At 40.7% G+C, this 15,519-nt stretch overlaps 1 protein-coding gene across 1 annotated transcript in view; it reads right to left on the minus strand.

Moving 5' to 3' along the window:
- Window positions 1-15,519, minus strand: part of LOC133612285 (voltage-dependent calcium channel subunit alpha-2/delta-1) — a 412,014-nt gene that overhangs the window by 19,114 nt on the left and 377,381 nt on the right. The window contains exons 34-37 of the mRNA XM_061969551.2: window positions 12,567-12,719; window positions 12,423-12,475; window positions 8,444-8,499; window positions 4,303-4,432 (exon numbers count right to left, since the gene is read on the minus strand). Coding sequence (XP_061825535.2) covers window positions 4,303-4,432; window positions 8,444-8,499; window positions 12,423-12,475; window positions 12,567-12,719 — 392 coding nt within the window. The remainder of the gene's footprint in view (window positions 1-4,302; window positions 4,433-8,443; window positions 8,500-12,422; window positions 12,476-12,566; window positions 12,720-15,519) is intronic.

Genomic DNA, 15,519 nt, shown 5'->3' on the forward strand with positions numbered 1-15,519 from the left:
AAGGTACATACAGGTTTTGGAACAACATATGCTGCCATCTAAGCGCCGTCTTTTTCATGGACGCCCCTGCTTATTTCAGCAAGACGACGCCAAGCACATTCAGCACGTGTTACAACAGCGTGGCTTCGTAAAAAAAGAGTGCGGGTACTTTCCTGGCCCACCTGCAGTCCAGACCTGTCTCCCATCGAAAATGTGTGGCACATTATGAAGCGTAAAATACGACAGCGGAGACCCCGGACTGTTGAGCGACTGAAGCTCTACATAAAACAAGAATGGGAAAGAATTCCACTTTCAAAGCTTAAACAATTAAATTCCTCAGTTCCCAATCGTTTATTGAGTGTTGTTCAAAGAAAAGGCCATGTAACACAGTGGTGAACATGCCCTTTCCCAACTACTTTGGCACGTGTTGCAGCCATGAAATTCTAAGTTCATTATTATTTGCAAAAAAAAAATAAAGTTTATGAGTTTGAACATCAAATATGTTGTCTTTGTAGTGCATTCAACTGAATATGGGTTGAAATGGATTTGCAAATCATTGTATTCCGTTTATATTTACATTTAACACAATTTCACGGGGTTTGTACATTCACACTTGGATCGGACAGTAGATAGTTTGTGGACCTCAAAAAAAAAATATATATATATAATATATATCCCGTATTTTTCCGATTATAAGTTGCAGTTTTTTTTCATAGTTTGGCCGGGGGTGCGACTTATACTCAGGAGCGACTTATGTGTGAAATGATTAACACATTAGCGTAAAATATCAAATAATATTATTGATCTCATTCACGTAAGAGACTAGACGTATAAGATTTCATGGGATTTTCATGGGATTTAGCGATTAGGAGTGACAGATTGTTTGGTAAACGTATAGCATGTTCTATATGTTATAGTTATTTGAATGACTCTTACCATAATATGTTACGTTAACATACCAGTTGGTTATTTATGCCTCATATAACGTACACTTATTCAGCCTGTTGTTCACTATTCTTTATTTATTTTAAATTGCCTTTCAAATGTCTATTCTTGGTGTTGGCTTTTATCAAAGACATTTCCCCAAAAAATGAGACTTATACTCCAGTGCGACTTATATATGTTTTTTCCTTCTTTATTATGCATTTTCGGCGGGTGCGACTTATACTCTGAAAAATACGGTATGTATATATATATATATATATATATATATATATATATATATATATATATATAGTCGTGGTCAAAAGTTGACATACACTTGTAAAGAACATAATGGTATGGCTGTCTTGAGTTTCCAATCATTTCTACAACTCACAAAATACATTCATGAAGTTTGCTTCTTTTATGAATTTATTATGGGTCTACTGAAAATGTGAGCAAATGTGCTGGGTCAAAAGTATACATACAGCAATGTTAATATTTGCTTACCGTATTTTCCGCACCATAAGGCGCCCTGGGTTATAAGCCGCGCCTTCAATGAACGGCATATTTCAAAACTTTGTCCACCTATAAGCCGCCCCGTGTTGTAAGCCGCATCTAACTGCGCTAAAGGAATGTCAAAAAAACAGTCAGATAGGTCAGTCAAACTTTAATAATATATTAAAACCAGCGTGATGTGGGCGCGCATAGAGTCGTATATCAACATGGACAGAGCTGCGTGAAAAAAGCCACGCGGCCTCTTCGCGTAAACTTAAACTTACCTTAACCACTCGCTCATCTTTTCTTCATCCATCCCTTCGAGTTAGCTTTTATGATGACGCCGGCTGGAAAGGTCTCTTTTGGCAAGGTCTTCCTTTTGAATATCACCATGGGTGGAAGTTTCTGGCCATTAGCATGGCAAGCTAGAACCACAGTGAAGGATGACTTCTCATTCCCTGTGGTGCGAATATTCACCGTACGTGCTCCCGTTGTATCCACAGTGCGGTTCACAGGAATATCAGTTGCTGTGAAATAGTAATCCGTGTGCGGATGGAGAGATTGCGTCTTTTCATGAACCGGATCCCTGTCGCTTAGTAGGAGCCATTTTGTGGTCTTTACAGATGTAAACACACAAAGGAAATGAAACGTACGGTAATATCCGCGCGCTTTTTCTTCTTCTACGCGGGCGGGTGGTTGCTTACAGTAGAAGAAGAAGCACTTCCTGTTCTATGGGGGCGGGTGCTTACCTTGGCGGTTGCTTGCGTAGAAGAAGAAGCGCTTCCTGTTCTACCGGGAAAAAAGATGGCGGCTGTTTACCGAAGTTGCGAGACCGAAACTTTATGAAAATGAATCTTAATATTAATCCATATATAAAGCGCACCGGGTTATAAGGCGCACTGTCAGCTTTTGAGAAAATTTGTGGTTTTTAGGTGCGCCTTATAGTGCGGAAAATACGGTACATGTCCCTTGGCAAGTTTCACTGCAATAAGGCGCTTTTGGTAGCCATCCACAAGCTTCTGCTTGAATTTTTGACCACAAAATTGGTGCAGTTCAGCTAAATGTGTTGCTTTTCTGACATGGACTTGTTTCTTCAGCATTGTCCACACCTTTAAGTCAGGACTTTGGGAAGGCCATTCTAAAACCTTCATTCTCGCCTGATTTAGCCATTCTTTTGCCACTTTTGACGTGTGTTTGGGGTCATTATCCTGTTGGAACACCCAACTGCGCCCAAGACCCAACCTCCGGGCTGATGAGTTTAGCTTGTCCTGAAGAATTTGGAGGTAATCCTCCTTTTTCATTGTCCCATTTACTCTCTGTAAAGCACCAGTTCCATTGGCAGCAAAACAGGCCCAGAGCATAATTCTACCAACACCATGCTTGACGGTAGGCAGGGGCGTCACTAGCTTTTAAGGACAGGGGGGGCTTAGCCCCCAGGAGATGCACAGGATGCGAGCGAACGTTACGCACGATCACAAAACTTCACAAACGGCTAACAAAGACTTAGAAATTATTCATTGTTGTTATTATTATTTTTATTAAATGCACGGGACGACATGAAATGCTCCCCGGGACGATGGCTTTTAACCATTTTTTTTCTTTTTCTTTTTATGTATTTATTCATTTTACATTTTATATTAAATGTCTTGGTTTTTCCTCCCTCTGAAAATCCTATGAAATGTTTAACAAGCCATCCTATAATAATACAACAGCTATTAATGTAACAATACAATAAAAAAAATATATTGATGTTTTTTTCATTATTTTAACAATAGGCTAATGTATATTACTTTATATAGATTCTACAAGAAACAAAACTTAAAAAATAAATTATTTACAATTGCACACACAAGATTTTGTGCAGCTTCACTCATTGTAAAGGAAGATAATGTGCTTCGTACACCTGCAGGACCGCAAGCAAGGTCGCAGAGAAAATGCGGACTGGAATTTGAGTGATGTGGGCATTTTCTATATGAACAAGTGGAATGGATTGGATACCGACGCACTAAAGGGGCTCTCTACCTTACGCTACGAAGTGAGGGGAAACTGAGTGAATAATAACAGGTTATATGATTATTTATTTAAACTCATATTTGGGCCAATTTATAATGAATATGTCAGCATGTATGTGTAAAAAAAACCAAAAAAACACCAAATTATTTAGGGGGGCTTAAGAATATTTTAGGGCGTTGTTAGGCCTATTTTAGGGGGGCTCAAGTCCCCCTAAAATAGGCCTAACAACGCCAATGACGGTAGGCAAGGTGTTCCTGGGATTAAAGGCCTCACCTTTTTCTCTTCCAAACATATTGATGGGTATTGTGGCTAAACAGCTCAATGTTTGTTTCATCTGACATCACATGGACAAAGATAAGACCTTCTGGAGGAAAGTTTTATGGTCAATTTTGTCAAGAGGAGTGGTGAAAAATTCAAGCAGAAGCTTGTGGATGGCTACCAAAAGTGCCTTATTGCAGTGGAACTTGCCAAGGGACATGTAAGCAAATATTAACATTGCTGTATGTATACTTTTGACCCAGCACATTTGCTTATATTATAAAAAAAATATCGATGTAATCATAGTAGTATCGACTAGATACACTCCTGTACTTGGTATCATTACAGTGGATGTCAGGTGTAGATCCACCCATGGCGTTTGTTTACATTGTGACGCCGGTGATCTATTGTATCCTCCTACGGTGTGTAGTGAAGCCTGTTTAGCTATTCCTCGACGCATTTAAACCAAAATGTGTCCATTCTCCCTCTTCTGTCTACACACTGTGTCTGCTTGTAAGTACTCTGTGTGTGTGCGCTGCCGAACATGCTTGTAAAAGCAGCAATGTCCCAGTGTAGTACCGGTGTCCCATACAACCCTCGTATATATCCACTCAGACAAATGAACATACACACCTCGAACAGTTTCCACAGTCGAGGACTCCTGAGTAGGACCTTTCGTCGTTGTCAAAGAAGTACTGCGTTTGCTCTGTGATGCAGCTTTCTTTAAACATGGCGTCTGAGATGTCCTCGTCACCTGACTCCGCTAAAAATGTAGCACAAGGAAGTGTTCGTAGTAAAATGTACTTTTCTTTTTTTTTTTTAACTTCCAAATAACATTGTGTCCAACTGTGAAAACCACATGGCTGTTGGCTATGGTAAGGAGACTTGTTTAATCCAATAGGAGGCTGAGGACAGCAAGAAAACGTGCACACTGCAAAAAGTCAGTGTTCAAAAACAAGGAAAAAAATACAAAAATGAGGGGTATTTTATTTGAACTAAGCAAAATTATCTGCCAATAGAACAAGAAAATTTGGCTTGTCAAGACTTTCCAATATAAGTAAAATTAGTTAACCTCAATGAACCCAAAAATACATTAAAATAAGTATATTCTCACCAATAACAAGTGCACTTTTCTTGGTAGAAAAAACAAATATGAGGCCTTTTTGCTCAATATGTTGAAAAATTTTCTTAAATGAAGTACTGTATTTTTCGGACTATAAGTCACAGTTTTTTTCATAGTTTGGCCGGGGGTGCGACTTATACTCAGGCGCGACTTATGTGTGAAATTATTAACACATTAGCGTAAAATATCAAATAATATTATTTATCTCATTCACGTAAGAGACTAGACGTATAAGATTTCATGGGATTTAGCGATTAGGAGTGACAGATTGTTTGGTAAACGTATAGCATGTTCTATATGTTATAGTTATTTGAATGACTCTTACCATAATATGTTACGTTAACATACCAGTTGGTTATTTATGCCTCATATAACGTACACTTATTCAGCCTGTTGTTCACTATTATTTATTTGTTTTAAATTGCCTTTCAAATGTATATTCTTGGTGTTGGCTTTTATCAAAAATATTTCCCCAAAAAGTGCGACTTATATATGTTTTTTTCCTTCTTTATTATGCATTTTCAGCCGGTGCGACTTATACTCCGGTGTGACTTATACTCAGGTGCGACTTATACTCCGCAGCGACTTATACTCCGAAAAATACGAATATGAAGTTGAAGTGAAATGCTGACAGAATGTAGTATGAATGTAAGAATAGTTTGAATGTTGGAATGGTTTGAATGTTGAAATCGTTTAAACGCTGACATGGTTTGAATGTTGAAGAGTTAGAATTTCTAGGAAAACCGGAATTTGGTTTGGAACTTGGGAAAGTGTTAGTTTGAATGTCCAGGATGAGTTGAATGTGTTAATGGTTTGAATAGGTTGAAAAATGTGGGAATTGTGCAACTTGGGAAAATGTCCCATTCATTTCACTGGGAACTTCCTGGAAATTTGGGAATTTTAGGAAAGGCGAATTTTTTTTGGAAAATTAATGTCCTGAATGAGCTGAATTGGTTGGTGTTGGAATTGTTTAAATCGGGCAATAAATGTTGAAGTAGTAAATGGTATTAAAGAATTTCAGGAAAAGTGGGAAGTTTTTGAAAATGGTTAAAAAATTTGAATGGCCTGAATGAGTTGAAATGGTTGGTGTTGGAATTTTTCAAATCGGTCGAGAAATGTTGAAGTAGTAACATGTTGAATTGAGAAATGGAATTCCTGGAATTTCGGGAAAACCGGGAATTTTTCCAGTTCAAAAAACAACTTAGTTTTTTTTGTCCTGATTAGGAGGAATGCTTTGACGGTTGAAAAATGTGGAAGGAGTAGTCTCCAGAAAAAAAAGGGTGAGAATAAGGCTTTAGAAAACCAGGAATTCTGGAAAGTCCTGGAATTTTTTTGAACTTGGAAAAAGGGAAGTTAGAATTATCTGGAAGGTGAAATGTGTTGAAGGTGGAATGGTTTGATTTGCTTGAAAACTGTGTAAATGGTGGAAGTTTGAAAAAGGGCCAATTCATTTTGAATGGGGAAAAATGTCCTGGAAAACATGGAATTTTAGGAAATGTGGGAATTTTTGGAATTTGTCAAGGAAAAGACCCGCGATTCCCGAATAGGCTGAACAGTTTTTTTCCTTCTTTATTATGCATTTTCGGCCGGTGCGACTTATACTCCGGAGTGACTTATACTCCGGTGCGACTTATACTCCGAAAAATACGGTGTATATTTGAAACTTAATTTTGACCCTATGTAAATTAGAGACTATCAAAAGTACATGCAACACTTGTGGGCTCCATTCAAAGAAATCAACATTATGTCCAACTGGAAGAGGCCATTCCTGAAGGAATTGTGTGTGAATGCTCCAATGCTGAAGTTGAAGTGAAATGCTGACAGAATGTAGTATGAATGTAAGAATAGTTTGAATGTTGGAATGGTTTGAATGTTGAAATCGTTTAAACGCTGACATGGTTTGAATGTTGAAGAGTTAGAATTTCTAGGAAAACCGGAATTTGGTTTGGAACTTGGGAAAGTGTTAGTTTGAATGTCCAGGATGAGTTGAATGTGTTAATGGTTTGAATCGGTTGAAAAATGTGGGAATTGTGCAACTTGGGAAAATGTCCCATTCATTTCAATGTGAACTTCCTGGAAATTTGCGAATTTTAGGAAAAGCGCGATTCTTTGGAAAATGAATGTCCTGAATGAGCTGAATTGGTTGGTGTTGGAATTGTTTAAATCGGGCAATAAATGTTGAAGTAGTAAATGGTATTAGAGAATTTCAGGAAAAGGGGGAATTTTTTTGAAACATGCAACACTTGTGGGCTCCATTCAAAGAAATCAACAGTATGTCCAACTAGAAGAGGCCATTCCTGAAGGAATTGCGTGTGAATGCTCCAATGCTGAACTTGAAGTGAAATGCTGACAGAATGTAGTATGAATGTAAGAATAGTTTGAATGTTGGAATGGTTTGAATGTTGAAATTGTTTAAACGCTGACATGGTTTGAATGTTGAAGAGTTATAATTTCTAGGAAAACCGGAATTTGGTTTGGAACATTAAGGTGGAAAGTGGTTACATTTGATACTGAGATGTTTATTGAAAAACGATTTTTGTGCACTGTTTCAATGGATGTTTTGAGGACTTAAAATGGCTGCCAGTCATGTATTTCCACCATCGAAATAGTTTCAACACTCAGAAGTATTTGTTTGATGATAGTACTGTATATTTGTGTGAAGCTAATATTTACATATTGTGTATTACATTTCAGTGTGTTAATTGAATCACATAGCTTATACATTTGTCATTGTGTGTATTTCAGTTTAAAAACAACAACAAAAAAAACAGTCCAGTGCAAGACAAAAGTAAAGATAGGAAGATCAACAACAATAAAGAGCCTAAATGGATTAATCTGCTTTGGAACTTTATTAGACGTCTTGGATTGTTTGTTAGCTGTCTGCCTGTGTGTGTAGTTAGTATGTTCCAATAGCAGCAGAAGTGCACTTTTTGGAGAGCTGTATTATTTTCAGTTATGTGCCCAAGAGACTGATTTTATTTAAAACTATTTTATTATTTATACGCCTATAATGATCACAGACACAGGTAGTATTTGTGTTACTGTATATATTTGTTTTTCTGAAAAATCCCACTTAATATACTTTGTGTAACAACAGTCAATATTTATTTTTTTTATTTTTTTTAAGGGGGTAACAGTCAATATTCATTTATTTATTTTATTTTAGTTTATTCTTATAAAATAAAAGTGAGCTTTTGTTAAACCAAATATTGTGTTTTTTTCCCCATATACAACAACCTATCTGGATTCGATAAGAGAATCGATAAAGGAATCGGTTCGATAAGAGGATTCGATAATGGGCTCGAACTCGATAATTTCTTATCAAACATCATCCCTAGTAATGACACAGCTTTGCAACAGTTGATATTCTCGTTTCAAGCATGTTTTACTCAATATAGGTCATCAAATTTTAGCAACAAGCTAATATCTTACTGAGATCATTTAGGACCAAAACACTTAAAACAAGTAAAACACTCTAACATAAAATCTGCTTAGTGAGAATAAGTATCTTATTTAGACAGAAAATAAGCAAATATCACCCTTATTTGAGATATTTCATCTTACTTAGAGTTCAGTTTTTGCAGTGCAGTTGCAGTAAAGTGGAGACAACCTATCTCGTAATGACTTGGCACAAACTGTTTTGTTGCTCACCTGCCTCCAGAAGGTTGGGGAATATGAGGCCATAGAAGAGCTGCTGGAGTATGGACCTACAAAAGAGGACATTAGGACAACAATTCTGGTATTGTTGAAAAGCACATCAATGCACCTTCATGGCAGGAAACATGTGAAAGTGTCTTTTGATCTGTCTTAATAAAACTGTCCCGTGCACATTTTGTGTCTTAACCTGGCTCGCTGACAACAAGCTATCCATACACTTGGGTAAAACGGAATCCATCCTGTTTGGGTCCCACATCAACCTTTAGAAAGTCAATGACTTCACTATAAAAGTGACATTGTTATCACCAGGAAAGATGAGGTCACCCACCTAGGTTCCATTCTAGAGGCTAATCTTTCCTGTGAAAAAATGGCAACCAGGGTAATCAAAAAGGTCAACCAACGAACGAGATTTCTCTATAGAATCTCCTCTCTGGTCAACAAAAGCACCATGAAGATTCTAGCGGGAACTCTCGTTCAACCCTTTTTCGATTACGCATGCACCTCCTGGTACCCTAGCACTTCCAAAACCCTCAAATCAAGACTCCAAACATCCCAGGACAAGCTAGTCAGATTACTTCTAGACCTCCACCCCAGATCACACCTCACTCCTACCCACTTCTCCAAAGTGGGCTGGCTCAGGGTGGAGGACAGAGTAAAACAACTTGCACTGAGCCTGGTCTATAAAATCCGCTACACCTCCCTGATACCGAAGTACATGTCAAACTACTTCCTTAACGTAAATGACCGCCATAACCACAACATCATCCCTACTTATTGATGCCTTATTCGGCATGGCCTTATTATAAGCCTAGCCCTCTAAACCTAACCCTAACCAAATAATCTAAATGAAGTCTTTGTTACTTAGAATATGTTCCCCTAGTGTCCAAAACACTCTAAATTAAGTGTTTGTTACTTAGAATATGTTCCCCTTACTAAAGTGTTATCAAAAAACATATAACTGTCTTGAATTTGAAAAAAAAACATTGTATTTTTCACTAAAGAAGGGTTCGGTGAATGCGCATATGAAACTGGTGGGGTTCGGTACCTCCAACAAGGTTAAGAACCACTGTTTTAGGGACTCCTACTATACTCTTAATTTGGAAAGTCCAGCACGATTTTTTAAATACAAAAAGTACATAAAGGGCCTGATCTACTAAAGGTTTGCGTGTACTAAAACAGGTGCAATGGCTATTGAGCTTGTCCGCACAGGACCTTAAATGAGCAAAATGGAGAGCACAATCCATTTAGCGGACCGGTCTTCATGAATATGCAGAATATATGCTGATCATCAGAGCACCCACAATGCAGGGAAAAGATGCAAGTATATCTATTCAGCGGGCACAATGGTGATTTATCAACGCTGAAACTTTTCTGCGTGCACTATATTGCGTCTTTATTTAGCACGTTTGAAAGTTGCGTGCAAACTGACACAGTTACGCACAAATGGCTGTGAGAGAATCATTTGTCCTGCGTGTGTGTGTCAACATATTTGGACTGTCAAAAAAAACAATGAGACATATCGTCTATTCTGCAATATCATTTTATAATGTTATGGCTGCTGAATGGCTTAAGGGGGTAATGAAAACAAATCCAATTCAATTTAGTGTCCAATAGTATTTTTTTTTTCAAATTTTGTCCATTTTCAGAAATATGTTATTATAATATGTCTCCTATGTGGGGGAAAAAATAACAATTCTTGCAATATGCATTTTCTTGCCTTTGCATAATTTTAAAGGCATGAATGCGCTGTATTGCTGTGGTGGTTCATCCCCTTCCATGGGCAAATCCTTCTGGTATTACACGCAACAACCTCATTTAAATAGGGCCGTCTGCACCACTTTTGCACTCGTTACCAATTGTACCACTATTAGAACACACAATTCTATAGTCTGCACACATTGTTTAGCACGTGGTATTTGAGTCTTAGTAGATCAGGCCCCAACGTCTCTCCTGTAAAAATCTTCGAATACAATTGTGGTTTTATATAAGAGACACAAAATCAATCAATCAATCAATCAATGTTTACTTATATAGCCCTAAATCACGAGTGTCTCAAAGGGCTGCACAAGCCACAACGACATCCTCGGCTCAGATCCCACATTAGGGCAAGGAAAAACTCAAACCAATGGGACAATGAGAAACCTTGGAGGGGACCGCAGATGTGGGGACCGCAGATGTGGCGACCACCCCTGGGCGACCGGTGCAATGGACGTCGAGCGGATCTAGCATAATAGTGTGAGAGTCCAGTCCATAGTGGATCTAACATTATATTGTGAGAGTCCAGTCCATAGTGGATCTAACATAATAGTGTGAGAGTCCAGTCCATAGTGGATCTAAGATAATAGTGTGAGAGTCTAGTCCATAGTGGATCTAACATAATAGTGTGAGAGTCCAGTCCATAGTGGATCTAACATAATAGTGTGAGAGTCCAGTCCATAGTGGATCTAAGATAATAGTGTGAGAGTCCAGTCCATAGTGGATCTAACATAATAGTGTGAGAGTCCAGTCCATAGTGGATCTAAGATAATAGTGTGAGAGTCCAGTCCATAGTGGATCTAACATAATAGTGTGAGAGTCCAGTCCATAGTGGATCTAAGATAATAGTGTGAGAGTCTAGTCCATAGTGGATCTAACATAATAGTGTGAGAGTCCAGTCCATAGTGGATCTAACATAATAGTGTGAGAGTCCAGTCCATAGTGGATCTAAGATAATAGTGTGAGAGTCCAGTCCATAGTGGATCTAACATAATAGTGTGAGAGTCCAGTCCATAGTGGATCTAACATAATAGTGTGTGAGTCCAGTCCATAGTAGATCTAACATAATAGTTTGAGAGTCCAGTCCATAGTGGATCTAACATAATAGTGAGTGTCCAGTCCATAGTGGATCTAACATAATAGTGTGAGAGTCCAGTCCATAGTGGATCTAACATAATAGTGAGAGTCCAGTCCATAGTGGATCTAACATAATAATGTGAGAGTCCAGTCCATAGTCGATCTAACATAATAGTGAGAGTCCAGTCCATAGTGGATCTAACATAATAATGTGAGTCCAGTCCATAGTGGATCTAACATAATAGTGAGAGTCCAGTCCATAGTGGATCTAACATAATAGTGTGAGAGCCCAGTCCATAGTGGATCTAACATAATATAATGAAAGTCCTGTCCATAGTGTATCAACGTAATAGTGAGAGTCCAGTCCATAGTGGATCTAACATAATATAATGAAAGTCCTGTCCATAGTGGATCAACATAATAGTGAGAGTCCAGTCCATAGTGGATCTAACATAATATTGTGAGAGTCCAGTCCATAGTGGATCTAACATAATAATGAGAGTCTAGTCCATAGTGGATCTAACATAATAGTGTGAGAGTCCAGTCCATAGTGGATCTAACATAATATTGTGAGAGTCCAGTCCATAATGGATCTAACATAACAGTGTGAGAGTCCAGTCCATAGTGGATCTAACATAATATTGTGAGAGTCCAGTCCATAGTGGATCTAACATAATAGTGAGAGTATGGTCCATAGTGGATCGAACATAATAGTGTGAGAGTCCAGTCCATAGTGGATCTAACATACCGGTAATATTGTGAGAGTCCAGTCCATAATGGATCTAACATAACAGTGTGAGAGTCCAGTCCATAGTGGATCTAGCATAATATTGTGAGAGTCCAGTCCATAGTGGATCTAACATAATAGTGAGAGTCTAGTCCATAGTGGATCTAACATAATAGTGTGAGAGTCCAGTCCATAGAGGATCTAACATAATATTGTGAGAGTCCAGTCCATAATGGATCTAACATAACAGTGTGAGAGTCCAGTCCATAGTGGATCTAACATAATATTGTGAGAGTCCAGTCCATAGTGGATCTAACATAATAGTGAGAGTATGGTCCATAGTGGATCGAACATAATAGTGTGAGAGTCCAGTCCATAGTGGATCTAACATAATAGTAAAAGAAACCAACTCACCAGGCAGCACTGGAGGCCCACCAGCCAACACTGAGCACGTCTGCTATGGTTGGCTGCAGAAGAAATGACCAACGTGGAACAAGGAGGTTAATACTCTTCTACCCACACCTTCACCCCCAACAAATGCGATGAGCAGCAACTAACCACGTAGAACGAGCGAGGCCCCGCGGCAGCCTTGCTGTCTTTCTCTGGGTCACAAACGGACTGGTAGTCGTAGGTCTTGTTGAAGGAGTAGAGAGAGGTGTTGACCAAGTTGATCATCAGCACCGGATCCACCTCGCCGAAGAACTGCCCTATCTGGACACAGAAGGGGGACACTGAGTTTGAGAAAGAACTAAGCAGTCAAACCTCATGCTGCTTCATAATTAAATCATAGGGAATATGCATCAGCTTTCTAGGCCAATTTGTATGATCAGACACACTCCGGAAATCCCTTTAAGCAGGCAGCTGTCCACACATCTACTTACTGCCTATGCAATGAAGTGTGTGCACTTCAGCTACGTCCTTTCCCTTCGACTCAATTCTGCAAAGTCAGATGTTATGAAACACGATTATCGTATGAATGATCGATTTTTGATAATTTTTCATATATTAGACGCACCGGATTATAAGGTGCATTAAAGGAGTCATATTATAATTTTTTTCTAAATGTAAAAGACTTGGCCAGATGAAGCCAGATGAAGCCATCAGGACCACATCATCTGCAAAAAGCAGAGACCTAATCTTGCAGCCACCAAACCGGATCCCCTCAACGCCTTGACTGCGCCTAGAAATTCTGTCCATAAAAGTTATGAACAGAATCGGTGACAAAGGGCAGCCTTGGCGGAGTCCAACCCTCACTGGAAACGTGTCTTCAGCTCTCGCAGCCGAGTGTGAAACAACTGGGATGAGAATCAGCACCTCCAAGTCCGAGTCCATGGTTCTCGCCCGGAAAAGGGTGGAGTGCCATCTCTGGGTTGGGGAGGAGACCCTGCCCCAGGTGGAGGAGTTCAAGTACCTCGGAGTCTTGTTCACGAGTGAGGGAAGAGTGGATCGTGAGATCGACAGGCGGATTGGTGCGGTGTCTTCAGTAATGCGGACGCTGTATCGATCCGTTGTGGTGAAGAAGGAGCTGAGCCGGAAGGCAAAGCTCTCAATTTACCGGTCGATCTACGTTCCCATCCTCATCTATGGTCATGAGCTTTGGGTTATGACCGAAAGGACAAGATCACGGGTACAAGCGTCCGAAATGAGTTTCCTCCGCCGGGTGCCGAGGCTCTCCCTTAGAGATAGGCTCTGCCATCCGGGGGGAGCTCAAAGTAAAGCCGCTGCTCCTCCACATCGAGAGGAGCCAGATGAGGTGGTTCGGGCATCTGGTCAGGATGACACCCGATCGCCTCCCTCGGGAGGTGTTTAGGTCACGTCCGACCGGTAGTAGGCCACGGGGAAGACCCAGGACACGTTGGGAAGACTATGTCTCCCGGCTGGACTGGGAACGCCTTGGGATCCCCCGGGAAGAGCTGGACGAAGTGGCTGGGGAGAGGGAAGTCTGGGCTTCCCTGCTTAGGCTGCTGCCCCCGCGACCCGACCTCGGATAAGCGGAAGAAGATGGATGGATGGATGGATGTAAAAGACTTCCTTGTGGTCTACATAACATGTAATGGTGGTTCTTTGGTCAAAATGTTGCATAAATGATGTTTTACACATCATCTTCAAGCCACTTTCTGACAGTCGCTTCCGGATGCGGCGTTTTGTCTTATTTACGTGGCTCATCTTCGACAGCGTCATCTTTGTTGTAGCGGTGTAGCGTGCAAGGACGGGAGTGGAAGAAGTGTCAAAAGATGGAGCTAACTGTTTTAATGACATTCTGACTTTACTTCAATCAATAACGGAGCAGAATCCCCTCATCCGGAATCAACCACACCCGTGAAAAACCGTCCGACCGGAACTCTAATAACTAAAGTTCCTTGGGTGAATAATGTAAACTCACTACACCGGTATGTTTTAGCGCTTTCATGGCGAGTTTACTGACGGATATAAGTGTCATGACAGGGGGGTTGCAGCTTGCTGCAAAGGTTGTTCTCCCGGGATGCAAACGGACTTTTCCGGACAAGGCGTGAAGGTCGGAACATATTGAATTATTCAAAACTCAAAAAGATGGCACTCCACGGGCTGGGGAGGAGATCTTACCCCAAGTGGAGTATTTCAAGTACCTGGGAGTCTTGTTCACGAGTGAGGGAAGAGTGGATCGTGAGATCGACAGGCGGATCGGTGCGGCGTCTTCAGTAATGCGGACGCTGTATCGATCCGCTGTGGTGAAGAAGGAGCTGAGCCGGAAGGCAAAGCTCTCGATTTACCGGTCGATCTACGTTCCCATCCTCACCTATGGTCATGAGCTTTGGGTCATGACCGAAAGGACAAGATCACGGGTACAAGCGGCCGAAATGAGTTTCCTCCGCCGGGTGGCGGGGCTCTCCCTTAGAGATAGGGTGAGAAGCTCTGCCATCCGGGGGGAGCTCAAAGTAAAGCCACTGCTCCTCCACATCGAGAGGAGCCAGATGAGGTGGTTCGGGCATCTGGTCAGGATGCCACCCGAACGCCTCCCTAGGGAGGTGTTTAGGGCACGTCCGACCGGTAGGAGGCCACGGGGAAGACCCAGGACACGTTGGGAAGACTATGTCTCCTGGCTGGCCTGGGAACGCCTCGGGATCCCCCGGGAGGAGCTGGACAAAGTGGCTGGGGAGAGGGAAGTCTGGGCTTCCCTGCTTAGGCTGCTGTCCCCGCGACCCGACCTTGGATAAGCGGAAGAAGATGGATGGATGGATGGATGGATGGATGGATGGATGGAAAACTCAAAAAGGGTACAAAAAACAGAAAACAACCCGAAGACAAGCGCGCCTATCGCACGCGGAAGCTAAGGCAAAAACTTAGGACATGAAACAATAAACATGAAACAACTAACCAAACTATGGCATAGAACAAACAAGACTTACTGTGGCATGAAACAAATAACTAGCGAAAAAAACTTGGAATAGGACATGGAACGAGCAGCATGAACTAAGCATGAAACAAGCGATGACGCCAGGCCGACTGACAGGCAAAGACAGGCTTAAATACT

Source organism: Nerophis lumbriciformis, linkage group LG10 (genome assembly GCF_033978685.3).
Source record: "Nerophis lumbriciformis linkage group LG10, RoL_Nlum_v2.1, whole genome shotgun sequence".
NCBI classification, from domain to species: domain Eukaryota; kingdom Metazoa; phylum Chordata; class Actinopteri; order Syngnathiformes; family Syngnathidae; genus Nerophis; species Nerophis lumbriciformis.